Source organism: Periophthalmus magnuspinnatus, chromosome 7 (genome assembly GCF_009829125.3).
Source record: "Periophthalmus magnuspinnatus isolate fPerMag1 chromosome 7, fPerMag1.2.pri, whole genome shotgun sequence".
NCBI classification, from domain to species: domain Eukaryota; kingdom Metazoa; phylum Chordata; class Actinopteri; order Gobiiformes; family Gobiidae; genus Periophthalmus; species Periophthalmus magnuspinnatus.
In genome coordinates, this window is record NC_047132.1 from 4690367 (window position 1) to 4704703 (window position 14337).

The 14337-nt window shown below is 39.1% G+C and overlaps 1 protein-coding gene across 1 annotated transcript in view; it reads right to left on the reverse strand.

Annotated features, from left to right (window-relative positions):
- Window positions 1-2502: 2502 nt before the first annotated feature.
- The window catches only part of LOC117374107 (nucleolar protein 4-like), a 236863-nt gene continuing 225028 nt past the window's right edge, over window positions 2503-14337 (reverse strand). Inside the window, exons 9-11 of the mRNA XM_055223197.1 lie at window positions 10545-10658; window positions 4093-4303; window positions 2503-3032 (exon numbers count right to left, since the gene is read on the reverse strand). Of these exons, the coding sequence (XP_055079172.1) occupies window positions 2797-3032; window positions 4093-4303; window positions 10545-10658 (561 nt within the window). The 3' untranslated portion in view covers window positions 2503-2796. The remainder of the gene's footprint in view (window positions 3033-4092; window positions 4304-10544; window positions 10659-14337) is intronic.

The window sequence follows — 14337 nt, forward strand, 5'->3', positions numbered from 1 at the left end:
TGCCTAGATGTAAAAAATATGGCTGTGTATCTGCGTATCTCCTGATAAAATGACATTTTAAGACCATCACACCTTTAATTCACCGTCGAGGGCCACATAAAATGATGTAGAGGGCCATATTTGGCCCACGGGCCTTGAGTTTAACACATGTGGTCTAGATAATATGACTTATGTTCCTGATTTATTGCAATCCATCACCAAACAAAGACTGTAGCCAAAATAGCCAAAAACAAGCTGCAAGAGGCACTCTTTCAGGCCAATTAAGAGTCAGGTTTGTGGAGATGCAAGCCCGCTCACGGTCAAAAAATTTCTGTGCAAAAAAACAATCAGAATGAAAAGAGTGCTTTACTTTTAGTCTATTTTTTGGCTAAAAAGTTACGTAGCATGCCTTTAATAGGAAAGTCAGTTTAAACAGGTCAAAACTACTCAAACCAAGATTCTGAATTCAAGCTATATTAACTTGCGTAGAAATAATTTTTTGCATCATATCATCTATTTTTAGTGGTAAATGATACAATTTTTTTCTTTCTGCAAAACCTCAAAAAAAAAAACAAGAACAAAAAAAAAGTAATCCACAACATGTAGATTGAGCCCTATGAAGCCAAATGAGCTAAGAAACAAGCTAGGCTAAACTAATCCTGGGTGGCTTTAGCTGAAGCAGGAGATTGGTCGATTTGGCTATGTCTGACGTGGAACGACATTTCCACCGCCCCGTTTGAGGTTGACGTTGTGTATGGCAGAAAAAGGTCCAGGAGTTTCCAAAAACGTTTTCAAAAATAGCAGCAGCAGCATGAAAAGTTCAAACATTATAATCAGAAGATAGCATTAAGAACAACAAATAATGGCCATTTTTTTTTAAAGTTCAACAGACAAACACAGTTAAGACTTGAGAGCAGAGGCCCTTCCCCGTTTTTGGGGGCAGGGCTTTAGGTCCACGTAAAGTATAGGTCCAATGGTAGAAGAGGCGGAGCTGAGGTTTTGTTGGCTGAAAAATTCCAAGCGGGAGGTAAGTTTTCGTCACTGAGAAATTTTCCAATCGACACCCACAAATTAAATATATACAAGAAACACGCAAAAAAAAAAAAAAAAATTGCGCAAACTTTTGATTCGTCCCCTCCCCCCTCTCCTGCAAAAAACCTCAAAGGTTTTAAAAAACTAGCCTTTTTGAAAAATCACTGAAAATGAAATTGGCAGGTTTCATCTGAGGTATTTCCTGGTAGTTTTTGATGCATAAGTAAGCAAGGTATAAAGTTCCCGTATTGTGCTTTAATCTGGCTGTTAAAAAATAAAGTTTGGATATATTAATATAGTTATTTCACATTTTATAACTTTAAATAATATGTATGGAAAGAAAATCTAGAAAAAATCAAACCCTGATTCCAGTGCATAGAAAACAGCTTGACTACTTCCTGCGCCCTCTGCTGACAACATAGTGGAGTGGTTTCAAAGTGAGGCTAACAACAATAGCTGCTAGCATCTATGTTAGTCATTTGTAGCAATTCAATTAGTTTGCTGAGACAGTATGGACTGAGAAACGATTGTTAGCATGTTGGGCAAACTGATCATTTTCAGCCGCAGCACACAGGAAATAAGTCTGCTGTGTACTGTCTGCATCTAATCACAAAGAATTTTAATGTCAGGAAGTGCAAGTTCGTATGCTAGTTGTCGTTAGCTTTACTGTGACGACAAAACTCCGCTCTACTCTCTGAAAGTTATGAAAAGGGTTTATAAACTCATCATGGTGAATAACCAGGATGTTTAAAATGCTTAAGGTGAGGAATAACTTTGAACCAAACAATTTCAAATGATCCACCGTATTTTCCAGATTATAAATCACTCCGGAATATTAGTCAAAAAACGCATAATAATGAAGAAAAAAAACCACGGTTGTTAGTTTGACCGTAACAAAGATGTGAAATTATACTCAAATGCGAGTTATATTCCACACACGTCACGACTTATACTCAACATCTGAGCACAAGTCGCACCCTCAGCCAAACTATTAAAAGAAAAAAGTGCGACTTGTAGTCCAGAAAATACGATAATTCTGTTTTACACATTTTTAAATCAGTAAAAATCAGGTACAGCGTCTTTGAGTAAGTGTTTGACGATTTGAAATGAGATTGAATGTTGATTAATGTTAATAAAAAGCCAGTTTAGCACAATACGGGACCTTTAAGTAATAATTAGTAGCTCCCTGGGTTAGCCTTAGGAGGGAGGGGTGAGTTGGTGATAGGAAAAGTGCTATTGGACACACAGCTTATATACAAGCGAGCACAACCAAATGTCCTTTTATACCTTCAAAAAAACAACATTTCTTAATCCCGTTTGTTTTATAAGAAGTCTTTGCATTTCTTCAGTCACTAGGGAAAAAGACATAAAAAAACAAAACAAAAAAAACTAACCGAAAAAACTCCCAAATTAAATCACTCAAAATGCATTGGGAATAATTTTGATTTTTTTTTCTTCTTTTTTAAATTGAAAGAATCACAGGACGGCATTGGTCAGGGCATCCGTCAATCAAGGCCCTCCACAGTGACTTTGAAAAGTTTTTGATTAAGTTTTTTAGACATTTTCAAATTGCAGTCTCCTTCCCGACGCCTCTCTGCACTCTGCGAAATGAATGCAGTTTTGATTGTGAGGCGAGAGGAGACGCTAAAGTTCAATCATGGAATATTTTTTTTTGTTGATTAGAAATGATTTGCTCCTTCTTGGTCCCGATCAAAATGGCGTTCAATCAGTCGTAAGGAGGAAAAAGACAAACACAAAATTCCCCATAAATCCGGTCCAAATTCTTCAGTTTTGTTGGAGGATGAGATTCTCCAGCTCGTCAGCGGAGCGGAGCAGGAACGCGGCGGACTCCCGGTACCCGGCGATGAGCTGACGCACAGCCGTGATCTCCGGTTGGCTGAGCTGAGTGGAAGCTCCGCCCCCTCCCGCCGCACCACTGTTGCTCCGCCCCCCGAGGCTGTTGGCGTTGTGGGAGTTGGTCAGAGTGGAGGACAGGGACTTCATGCTGAGGTCTGTGGGTCCTAAGGAAACAGAGGAAGAAGACGTCGTTATGATCAAGGTTTTATGTAGCAGAGAAAAAACAGTAAAACTTTAATAGAGTATTATTGTTACACTGTCACTATTAGTACTGACTTTGAGCTGAGAATCTAGTATTGTCTTTTGGTTGTCTATATGTGTATACTCTACATACAGATATGCATTATTATTAGGGGGAACAGAAGCGAGGTCAAGGGAAAGACTGTATTGAAATGTATTGACTAAAACTGCACAAAAAAGTACAGTGTTCCCTCATTTATCACGAGGGTTACGTTCTAAAAATAACCCACAACAGGCAAAATCCTCAAAGTAGTCAGCTTTATTTTTTACAATTATTCTATCTTTTGCAGCTGTAAAAAAAACCTTTGTAGATAAAAAAAGAAAAAGAAAAAAAAAAGACAAAGATTAAGCCCTGTTTTCAGGACCAAACATTTGTTTGAAAAATAAAAATATAAATGTTTTCCTATACTGTAAATAAAAATGATAGTGATGGAACACTGTAGATTTGGCTGAATGCATTCTGTACTGTACACGAGACGTTCATACGCTGTAAAAAAAAAAAGTATGCAATATATACCGCACATTTAAAGTGTGGCTTCAAACTATTCTTCCATATTTGTGTAATACTGAATCTCAAGCCTTACTATGTGATACACTTTGACTTAAAGTGTATATGATGGGCTGCAGCTGGCAACTCCATCACTTTTCCAAAGTACACAACGGCCGAAGCTTATCTAATTTACACAAGTTTAGTTTGTTATTTTCCAACATTTTGTTAAAAGAATGTACAAAAAATGAACTCCTTATGCCGACTAGATGTCATGTGACTTTTATTGATGGGATTCTGTTCTGTTTGAATGAAATCTATGTCATCAATATGTTTCAAAACTCAGCACTACTTCCTGTTTTGATCATCATTATTTTCAACTTTTATTCACAAGCAGCCACTCAACTGTCACAAAACTATGATTAATATTTACAAGTATTATTCCATCAAACTGGGTCATAATTATAAAAACCCCTTCTATAGCAGCAGCCCCTCACCATTGGTCTGAGTAGTGGTGAGTGAGACCGGGTGTGTCATGGCGCCCATAGTGGGGTAGGTGCGGTACCCATAGCTTAGCCCCGCCCCGTTGATGTAGAGCTGGCTGTCCTGGGACGAGAAGGCAGAGGCGGCCAGAGAGTAGGCCGAGTGAGCCAGGGACGCGGGCTCCCTTAGGCCCACCGCAGAGGGCTTCTCCAGAGAGAGGTCCTCCTGTAACGGGACAACCATCACAAAGAACACATTATGAGCATATGTAAATACTAAATGGACTCCTCTGTTTTGTTTCATTCACACATGGCTGAGTAACCCTTTAATATAAGTGTTTGTCTACATCTCCAAAGCTCAAAATACTCTGTTCCACCTTGTGATGTCATGAAGTGGTAAGGCAAGGCAAGGCAAGGCAAGTTTATTTGTATAGCACAATTCGTACACAAGGTAATTCAAAGTGCTTTACAGAATAAGAAAGACATTAAAATCACACAAATCAAACATAAATAATCACAAATAATCATCATAAAATCAACATTAAAAGAGAAGAGTGCAGAATAAAAACCTGTCAGTCATATGCACAGCTAAACAGAACTGTTTTGAGTCTGGATTTAAACATTGTCAAAGTAGAGGCCTGTCTCACATCTTCAGGAAGACTGTTCCAAGTTTTAGCTGCATAAAATTTAAACGCTGATTCCCCATGTTTAGTCCTGACTCTGGGCACCAGCAGGAGGCCGATCCCTGAAGTCCTCAAATTGCGAGATGGTTCATATGGCACTAACATGTCGGAGATATACTTTGGACTTAGGCCATGGAGAGACTTATACACAAGCAGAGCTGCTTTAAAGTCTATTCTTTGAGCTACAGGAAGCCAGTGCAGAGACCTGAGCACAGGACTTATGTGCTCATACTTCCTGGTTCTAGTCAGGACCCGAGCAGCAGCATTCTGGATGTACTGCAGCTGTGTTAAGGCTCGTTTGGAGAGGCCAGTGAGCAGGCCGTTACAGTAGTCTAACCTACTGGAGACAAATGCATGGATAAGTCTCTCTAAGTCTGGCTTTGACAGTATACCTTTGATTTTTGCAATGTTCTTTAGGTGGTAAAAAGCTGCAGATGTTATTGATTTGATGTGGCTGTTAAAGTTCAAGTCTGAGTCCATTATTACCCCTAGATTTCTAGCCTGATTTGAAGGTTTTAGAGAGAGAGACTGGAGGTGACTGCTGACACTTTCTCTATGTTTCTGTGGGCCAAAGATGATAACTTCAGTCTTGTCTGAGTTTAGCAGAAGAAAGTTGTTTTGCATCCACACACTGATCTGTTGGATGCAGTGGCAGAGTGAATCCACTGGTCCATATTCACCTGCTGCTAGTGAGACATAGATTTGAGTGTCATCTGCATAGTTGTGGTAAGACACATTATTGCTGCGTATTAACTGGCCTAATGGCAGCATGTAGAGATTGAACAGCAGGGGTCCCAGGATTGAACCCTGGGGCACCCCACAGGTCAGGGACATTTTATCTGATATACATTTTCCAATTTCAACAAAGTACTCCCTGTTTTCTAAATAGGACTTGAACCAGTTTAGTGCCGTACCAGAGATGCCCACCCAGTCCTCCAGTCTCTGTAAGAGGATCCCATGATCAACAGTGTCAAAAGCAGCACTCAGATCTAACAGGATCAAGACTGAGACTTTGCCTGCATCAGTGTTCAGGCGGATGTCATTTGTCACCTTGATAAGAGCAGTCTCAGTGCTGTGGTGGGGTCTAAAACCTGATTGGAAAACATCAAAGGAGTTGTTCATTTCAAGGAAGTTAATAAGCTGTTGGTAAACAACTTTTTCAAGGACTTTGCCTAAAAATGGCAGATTTGAGATTGGTCGATAATTGTTCAATATTGTGGCATCAAGACTGCTCTTCTTTAGGAGAGGCTTGATAACCGCAGTTTTCAAAGCGCTTGGGAATGTTCCAGATTGAAGTGACATATTAACTATGTGAGTGAGTGGTGACAGCAAACTGTTGAGCACAGACTTTAAAAATTTAGTGGGTAGCACATCGAGGCAGCATGTAGATGAACTCAGACTGGTGACAATCTCTTGGACAGTTTTATCAGTTACAGGTGTAAAGTGAGTCAGCTCTAAGTGTCTAGGTGGGTGCTGGGTTGTTATTTGTGTTGTGGAATTTATGGCATTTTTAATACCCTGAACCTTGTCATTAAAGAATACTGCAAACTCATTGCACTTAGATGTGGAAATTAGTTCTAACGGCAGTGGAGCTGGGGGGTTTGTTAATCTGTTTACCATTGCAAACAGGATACGAGAGTTGTTACTACAACTTCCAATAATGTCAGAAAAATACCTTTGCCTTGTTCTACATAAACTGTGGTTGTACATGTGCATCTTTTCTCTGTACATTTCATAATGAACCTGGAGCTTTGACTTGCGCCATTCCCGCTCGGCCCTCCGGCACTCCCTTTTCTGTGCCCTGACCGAGTCATCATTCCTCCATGGCGCTTTCTGCTTATCTTTAACCATTTTAACCTTCATCGGGGCAATGGTGTCCAGAACATTCAAAACACTCGAAGTTACAGAGTTCAACAAATCATCAACATCAGAACATGAGGCATTTTCAAAGTGTATCATTTCCATGAACAGTGCACCTGTGTTATCATTTATGTGTCTCCTTCGAACAACTGCAGGACCAGCCGCTGGTTTGGGAATAACAGACAGGTCAAAGAAGACACAGAAATGATCAGACAGAGCAACATCCACCACATTGACATTTGAAATATTTACTCCTTTTGTAATGAGCAGGTCCAAGGTGTGTCCTCTGTTGTGGGTGGGCTCGCTGACATGCTGAGTCAGACCAAAAGTTTCAAGGACAGAACTGAGCTCTTTAGCGTTCCTGTCAAACACATTATCCACATGTACATTAAAATCACCTGTAATGACTAAACCATCAAAGTCTGTGCATATGACTGAAAGCATCTCAGTAAAATCATCAATAAAACTCAGACAGTGCTGGGGAGGTTTGTATATGACTAAGTAGAGTATGGAGGGGGATTGTTTTAGCTCCATTTTGAATGAAACATACTCAAAAGATGAAAACACTCCAAATGACAATCTGTGAGTAACTAAACTATCTCTAAAAAATGCGCACACACCTCCACCTTTTTTGTTTACTCGTGTTTCAGATTCAAATTTGAAGTTGGGTGGAGTTGATTCCACTAGAATTGCATTACCTGTGTTTTTGTCGAGCCATGTTTCAGTTAAAAACATAAAGTCAAGACTAAAAGAAGAAATAAAATCATTAATTAAAAAGGACTTGTTACATAAAGATCTGACATTGAGCACAGCAAGTTTCAGATTAGTTTCAGTAGGACTGGATGTTATCTTCTTCCAGGGAATGTGAACTAAATGTCTCTGATTGGACAGTCTAACTGTCCTTCTGTTAATCAGTCTACGCGGTGTAACTGTAGATATAGCTCCATCACAGGGCCTCAGCATGATATTATCTTTATCATGACTGTATGTCCTGAGACAGCAGAGGCCCTGTGTGTCCTAGCTCTTGTTGATAACAGCTCTGGGGGAAGGCAGGGAAGGGCGAGGAGGGGGGAGTTTGGGTGAGGGACCGGGTGAATGAGCAGGGGGGAGTTTGGGTGAGGGACCAGGTGAGGGCCGAGGAGGCGGAGCAGGGGGGAGTTTGCGTGAAAGACGAGGGGGGATAGGTGGGTACGGGGAAGAGTTCAGCATAGTTGATGCCAGAACTCTTGATCGCTCTATATTAGGTGTGAGAGGAGCCATCTTAATTCCTGATCTGATGAGACTTTCTAGATGGTCGGGAAGGGCCATAGGTGAAGGTGGGGAGGAAAAGGAGAGTGAGGAGTCCCTAGAGGGAGTGGATGTAGCAAAGGGGACCCAGGGTTGGTCTGTGGGCAGGGGTGATTTGTTCTCTTGGGGAGGTGGTGGTGCAGCTGAATCCTTCGCTGGGGGAGATGGTTTTGCTGCTGGTGGTGACTCCTTCGCTGGGGGAGGTGGTGGTTGTAGTTGTGGTGCTGCTGGTGGTGCTGACACATTGGCTCAGTCTGTGGTTGGTGCAGCAGGAATGCTTCTCTCATTCCTCTTTTCTCTCACTGGCCCAGGACCCTGTCCAGGCCGGTTTCTCAGAGCGTGGAGGAGGTTATCCGTCAACACTCTTACTTGAAATTCTTGTCTTTACAAAGTTTTGGAAAAGACACCGTATCACTCAGGTTTAAGTTGAAAGTAGCAGATTTTTCACTCTCTTCTCTGAAAGTAACTGTGGGTTGCTTACCACTGGAGGTCACAGGAAGCGTTTGGTGAAGTCCTTTTTCAGATTCTAAAACGAATATCCGTGCTTGTAGCTCAATAATTTGTTGTTGATAGTTCCGACAGCGTTCGCAGAAAGAATTCCTTTTGTTTCTTCCCGCGGACATGTTGCTGGCTCGTCAAAAATTTTGTTAAAAAAAAAAAAAAAGTGAAAATGGTTTAAAAATCTTGGTCTACTTAAGAGAAAATCATAACTAAACAAATCTCCCAGCAATGGAAGAGGTAAAATGATTTAAAAAGCAAAGTAAGGAGGAAGCAGCAGGAGCAAGCAAGGTTTGCGTCTGCACTCTTCAGAAGCAGGAAGTTAATTGTGGTGGTAGTTTTCAAGTTAATTGCAACCTTTTAACTTTAGTTCAATGGAGAGTGGAAATTTCAGGGCTAAAATGATCTAAATGATTCTAGTGAAGGTGTATTGAGTTTAAACACATTGGAGCACTTCCTGTATTACCACATGATGACATCACAAGGTGGAACAGAGTGTTTTCTGTTTGAGAGAAGAACTATGTTAAACTTGTGTGACTGAAACAAAACATAACTCCAGGCATGTTTGTGATGAGGAAACAACATTAGAACACAGATCACAAAATACAGTAATATGCAATTTTAAAACATGACCAAAAACCATAGAAATCCAACAGGTGACTATAAAATGAACAGATGAAACTAACACAAGGACATACTTGGAAACATATCTGAAAAAGGTGACTGTTAGCAGCAGGTGTTATACATATACAAGACAAAAACAATTATAGTATTTGCAATTTTACAATCCTTCAAATTGAGTATACTGAGTTCTTATTAACATGCCAGACAGTGCCTATTCAAAAACAAAAATGCCATAAAAAAGACACATTTTTATAATCTGTTCTTAAAGGTGTCGCTGATCTGAAATATATTTAATGCCATACTGCGGAATTAGAGCTGTACAATGTGGGAAAAATATCTAATTGCGATTTTTGCCTGTGATTTGTGATTTATGTTTTAATAATAGGATTCTGTTCAATATTCACATTTTAAATATGTCCAGAAGATTCAGAATGTTTGTACAGATCAACACTATAGCTTTTTAGTTGTTTGTGAAGGAAAATATGATACTACAAACACTGTGGTTAATCTTACACGTGGAATATTCCAGGCAACCCAAAACCATCCTGTACAAACAAACAGGTGGCAGACCCTCCACCCAAAAAGTTACATAAAGTAACTATTGATTTTTTGGAAAGCTCAGGGAACTTCATAAGGAGTTTGGCGGTTAGTGAAGAAAATAGAATTAGTTATTGTCTCTGTAACCCCTTGTCGTCCAGGTATGATCCATAACAAACAAAAAATTAAATTCTGTAACTGGACAAACGTTTTAGATGAAAACGTTTGGCTGCTCATCCAAGCCGCTTCTTCAGTTCTGGTCAGATTACTGGTGGACAATATGATATATCTGTCTAAAGGGAGGAGCTAACCTCACTGAAACTAACACACATAATTGTTTACAGTTAGCTCAGTCTAAGGAGCTACACTGTGTGTGAACTGGCATAATCATTCAGGCCCCTAATGGCTGCTCTCACACATATTTGCATACAAGCTGTCCTTATTATTTTCTTTTATGTCTGAGGATGGAGTAATAAAAAGGAGATAAATGATGTGTAAGGTCCTCATTCCTGTTCAAAGATGAATTGTCTTTCCTAATAAAAACTGCCTCTTAAATGCGCCTCTCTTTTTTTTGGTGATCATATTTTTTATTCAAGTATTGATGTCATCTGCAGCTATACAGGTTACAGTCCGATTACTTTTTTTCTCCCCCTTTTCAAACCTCCCACCCGCCCCCTTCCCCCGATGGGCATATACACAGAAAAAAATAAAAATAAATAATACATACACAATAAACACAAAAATAAGTAAATAAATAAAAATATGTATATAGAAATAATACAATGTGATAATAATACTACTACTACTACTAATACTAATACTAATAATAATAATAATAATAATATAAAAAGTTAAATAATAAAAGTAATAACTCCTTTCTGAAACATTTCTGGCAAAGAGCTGTACCTCACTGTTGTCCAGTTGACAGAATTTCATTTTTCATTGTGCTATAGAATCGTTTTTGTAGATGTGACGTACATGATATGTTTCCAGGCGCATCCTCTTGGCCGCGTTGCGGGACTCGCTCTCACACGCGGCTGCCAGGATGTTCTCTGCCATGGCCGAGGTCAAGTGAGGAGGGGTGGGCCGTGTCTGGCACAACGTAAGAAAACACAACAGTTACACAGCGATACAGACAGGTGGCTCTCAACCAGATGTGCAGCAAAGTATTGATACTTTGCAGCTGATGTCATCAACATTCCCTGGGGTTGTGATGCTAGCTAGAGGTACTACTGCAGCTCTGTCACTCAATTTACACCTTAATCTGAGCTTTCTTTTAACACAATCTGACCAGAAAGAGCTGACTTAGAACTACAAGAGGTGAGATGATTTGTGCTGTTAAACAAGTCTCTCACAAGCTAGCTAGCATTAGCAACAGTTTTTCAGTCAGTTACTCTCACCTTTTTTGTTGAAGCTCAAACAAACATGACCCTGACCTGTGACTTCATTATGAGTCAGTCTACATCTCCAAACCTCAAAATGTTCTGTTCCACAATGTGATGTCATGAAGGTGTAGTTTTAAGTTAATCTTTTACTTTTAATTCAGTGGAGACTGGCCATTCCAGGGCTGAAACTATCTAAGTGATTCTAGTTTTGTGTGTAGGCAGCACGGTGGCTGAGTGGCAACACTCATGCGTCACAGCAAGAAGGTTTGGTTTGATCCCGGGTCGCCCAGGCCTTTCTGTGTGGAGTTATGCATGTTTCTCCCCGTGTCTGGATGGGTTTCCTCCAGGTACTCTGGTTTCCCCCATCAACCAAAACATGAACGCCCTTCGAGACAACTGTTGTTGTGATTTTGGGCATTACAAAAATAAAAATAAATAAATAAATAAAATAATGAAGGTGTGTAGAGTTATAAACAGAGTAAAGGCCCTTATTACCATGTGACATCACAAGGTGGAACAGAGTGTTTTCAGTCTGAGAGAAGAACCCTGGATAAATATGCAGGGTTTTTGTGTTAAAAATGTGTGAATGAAACAAAACACAAATTCAGGCATGTTTCTGATGAGGAAATGTTGTATTTTGTACCAAAGATGTATTGAAGTAAAATAACACAAAATAGCACTGTGCAGTATTATATTTCACCTCTAGAGGGCAGCAAAGCCATTCAAAAGCAGAGAAAAGCCTTGCAGTCTCAGTCAGTCCAGATGTGGCATAAATGAACTCAATGTTGTTTTTATGCACAAATCAATTCTTTGAAAATTTTCAGTCAAAAACTTTCTACACAGTTTTTATTTTATTATTATTTTATTTTATTATATATTATATTGAACGACAATTACACATTTAGCCAAGCTCAATTTTTGTTCATAAAAGCTAAAAGACACACAAGCTTGGAATGATTATGTCTACATTTAAATTTGTTTGTATTAATTGTCCACATATTTGAAGATTTAGTCATGTTTTTTTCCCCCATACTACATTCATTTTTTCCCAGCAAATATTCCAGTGGAAAAAGCAATACAGAAAAATATAGAAAATTTTACAAAAACTAATAACCTCCTTCTTCCTTCGGTAAAAAAAATCTCATTATATTTTCCAGTTTCCTGCCATATCGCAGTAGCAAATGTACATGATACTTGCCATATTGATAGGTTGTATTGATGGAATAGTGAATGCCTGTACGCCGGCTTCATTAGTGCTTATATTAAATGCTGCTGTTCCAGTCCGCCTCGCTAGACCAAACTGAAATGACTGAAGCGTGCCGTCGCCGTGGTTACGACACATTTATTTACAAAAACATGTTAAGTGTTCGCTGCTATTCGTGTACATCGTTATTCGCAGTTTAGCAGATGGAAGAGTGTGACGGTAGAAAAGGTGTTTTTTTCCCCAAATCACTTAAAAAACAAGATTTAAGCTGTTAACGTTGCAAAAAATAAATATCTAAAGTTAAAAAAAAACACTCCATAACTTATCTCCATGGAGACGAGAATCCACCAGGAAGTACTGTTTTGCCAGGAATGTTCCACTGTATGCCATTATTATCATTGCTCAAAAAATAGCTACAATAAAAACATACATTATTACTGCGTGCGGGCTGGTTGTCAACTGCAAGAAAATCTCTATGGAGACTTGAATTATTGTGAATTGAGTAAGCTAGTTTAACCTTTTTTTTTTACATTTTGACTGTGTTCATGACTTTTTATCAATTGCAAAAAATATGAATTTATCAAAAATTATTTATCAAAATCTAATTTATCAAACTTGTTTTTATGTAACATCTTGCCTAGAAATTTGGTTTAAGGGGGAATTATTATTTTTCTTGATCAGCTACACTGGACTACAATGGGAGTAATGTGCACAGAGGAGGTTTTCGACAAGTTACCTCCTGGTTTGTGGGCTAACACTGTACCCACTGTGCCACTGTTGTCACCCACCCATCTATCTATCTATCTATCTATCCATCTATCCATCTATCCATCTATCCATCTATCCATCTATCCATCTATCTATCTATCTATCTATCTATCTATCTATCTATCTATCTATCTATGATCACAACACTATGTTATTTTTCACTGAGCTTTAAAATAGCTGCTAAAATATTAAAAAGTCTAATATTGTTTTGTGGTCAAAAATATACCTGGAGTTGTGTTTTATTTCACTCACACATGTTTAACACTCAAATCGTGTATGTCCTCACCTCAAACTGCCAACACTGCTCCTTGTGATGTCATAAAGTGGTAATACACATAATGCTCCACTGTATTTTAAACTACTAAACATACATCTTCACTAGAATCATTTGGATCAACCGTGTATCTGTATAAACTTTGAAGTTATAGCTTTTGTTTTAGCCCCATTGAAGCTGCTTCACTCCTCTGTGCACCAAAACAAACAAACATATTCATATATAAAAGCAACAACTGAAGGATATTCTAGAGTATATCTATTCTAGAGTATAGAAGGATAAATCTAGGCTAGAATAGCTGTTAACCTACCACTTGATGACATCACAAGGTGGAACAGAGCATTTTGAACTTTGGAGATGTAGACAACCCAATAATCCAGTATTATTTAAACATGTGTGAGTGAAACAAAACACAACTCGATGCATGTTTTGCTGAGGTAACAGCATTAGAACATGGCTAAGAGTCAGTTTTGTGTAACCTTTAACAACTAAACCTTCAACCTTCCACTATCTGCACAAGAAAAAAACAACAACAACAACAACATATTATTATTATTATTATTATTATTATTATTATTATTATTATTATTATTATTATTATTATTATTAGGCCCGAGCCTGGGACTCCGTCCCGGCGAGGGACTCATTAAAACCGCGTCCGAAACCCGGAAAATGGCAAAAATCAAGTAGTAAACACGCCCCGACATGGCAGTGAGTGGTGTCAAAAATTAGAACTCGATGAGCTCTAATTGTCACAAAAGACCCCGAGAAAAAATAACGAAAGACGACTCGGTAGCGCCACCTCAAACTTTGATTTTCATGGGGCCAATGGGAGCCCGACTCGGAAAAAAGTCGACGTAAAAATCCGAAACTCACATCAAAAAATAGTACATGTCGGGACATGACAAAAATGATATTATGGCCCCGCCCTAAAATGTACAGGACGTCGGCCATATTGGATCAAACCCGAGAACGACAAAAGTGCACACCCTCGCATTCAGGACATTTTCTCGCCCAGTTTTCATCACAAACACGGCAAAATTTGGCCAAATCCCTCTAAACCCATGTGTGATTAAAGATTAACAATTACATTTTGATTATGACTTTGGGTGTGGTCAGGGTGAATTTTCAACAAAATCG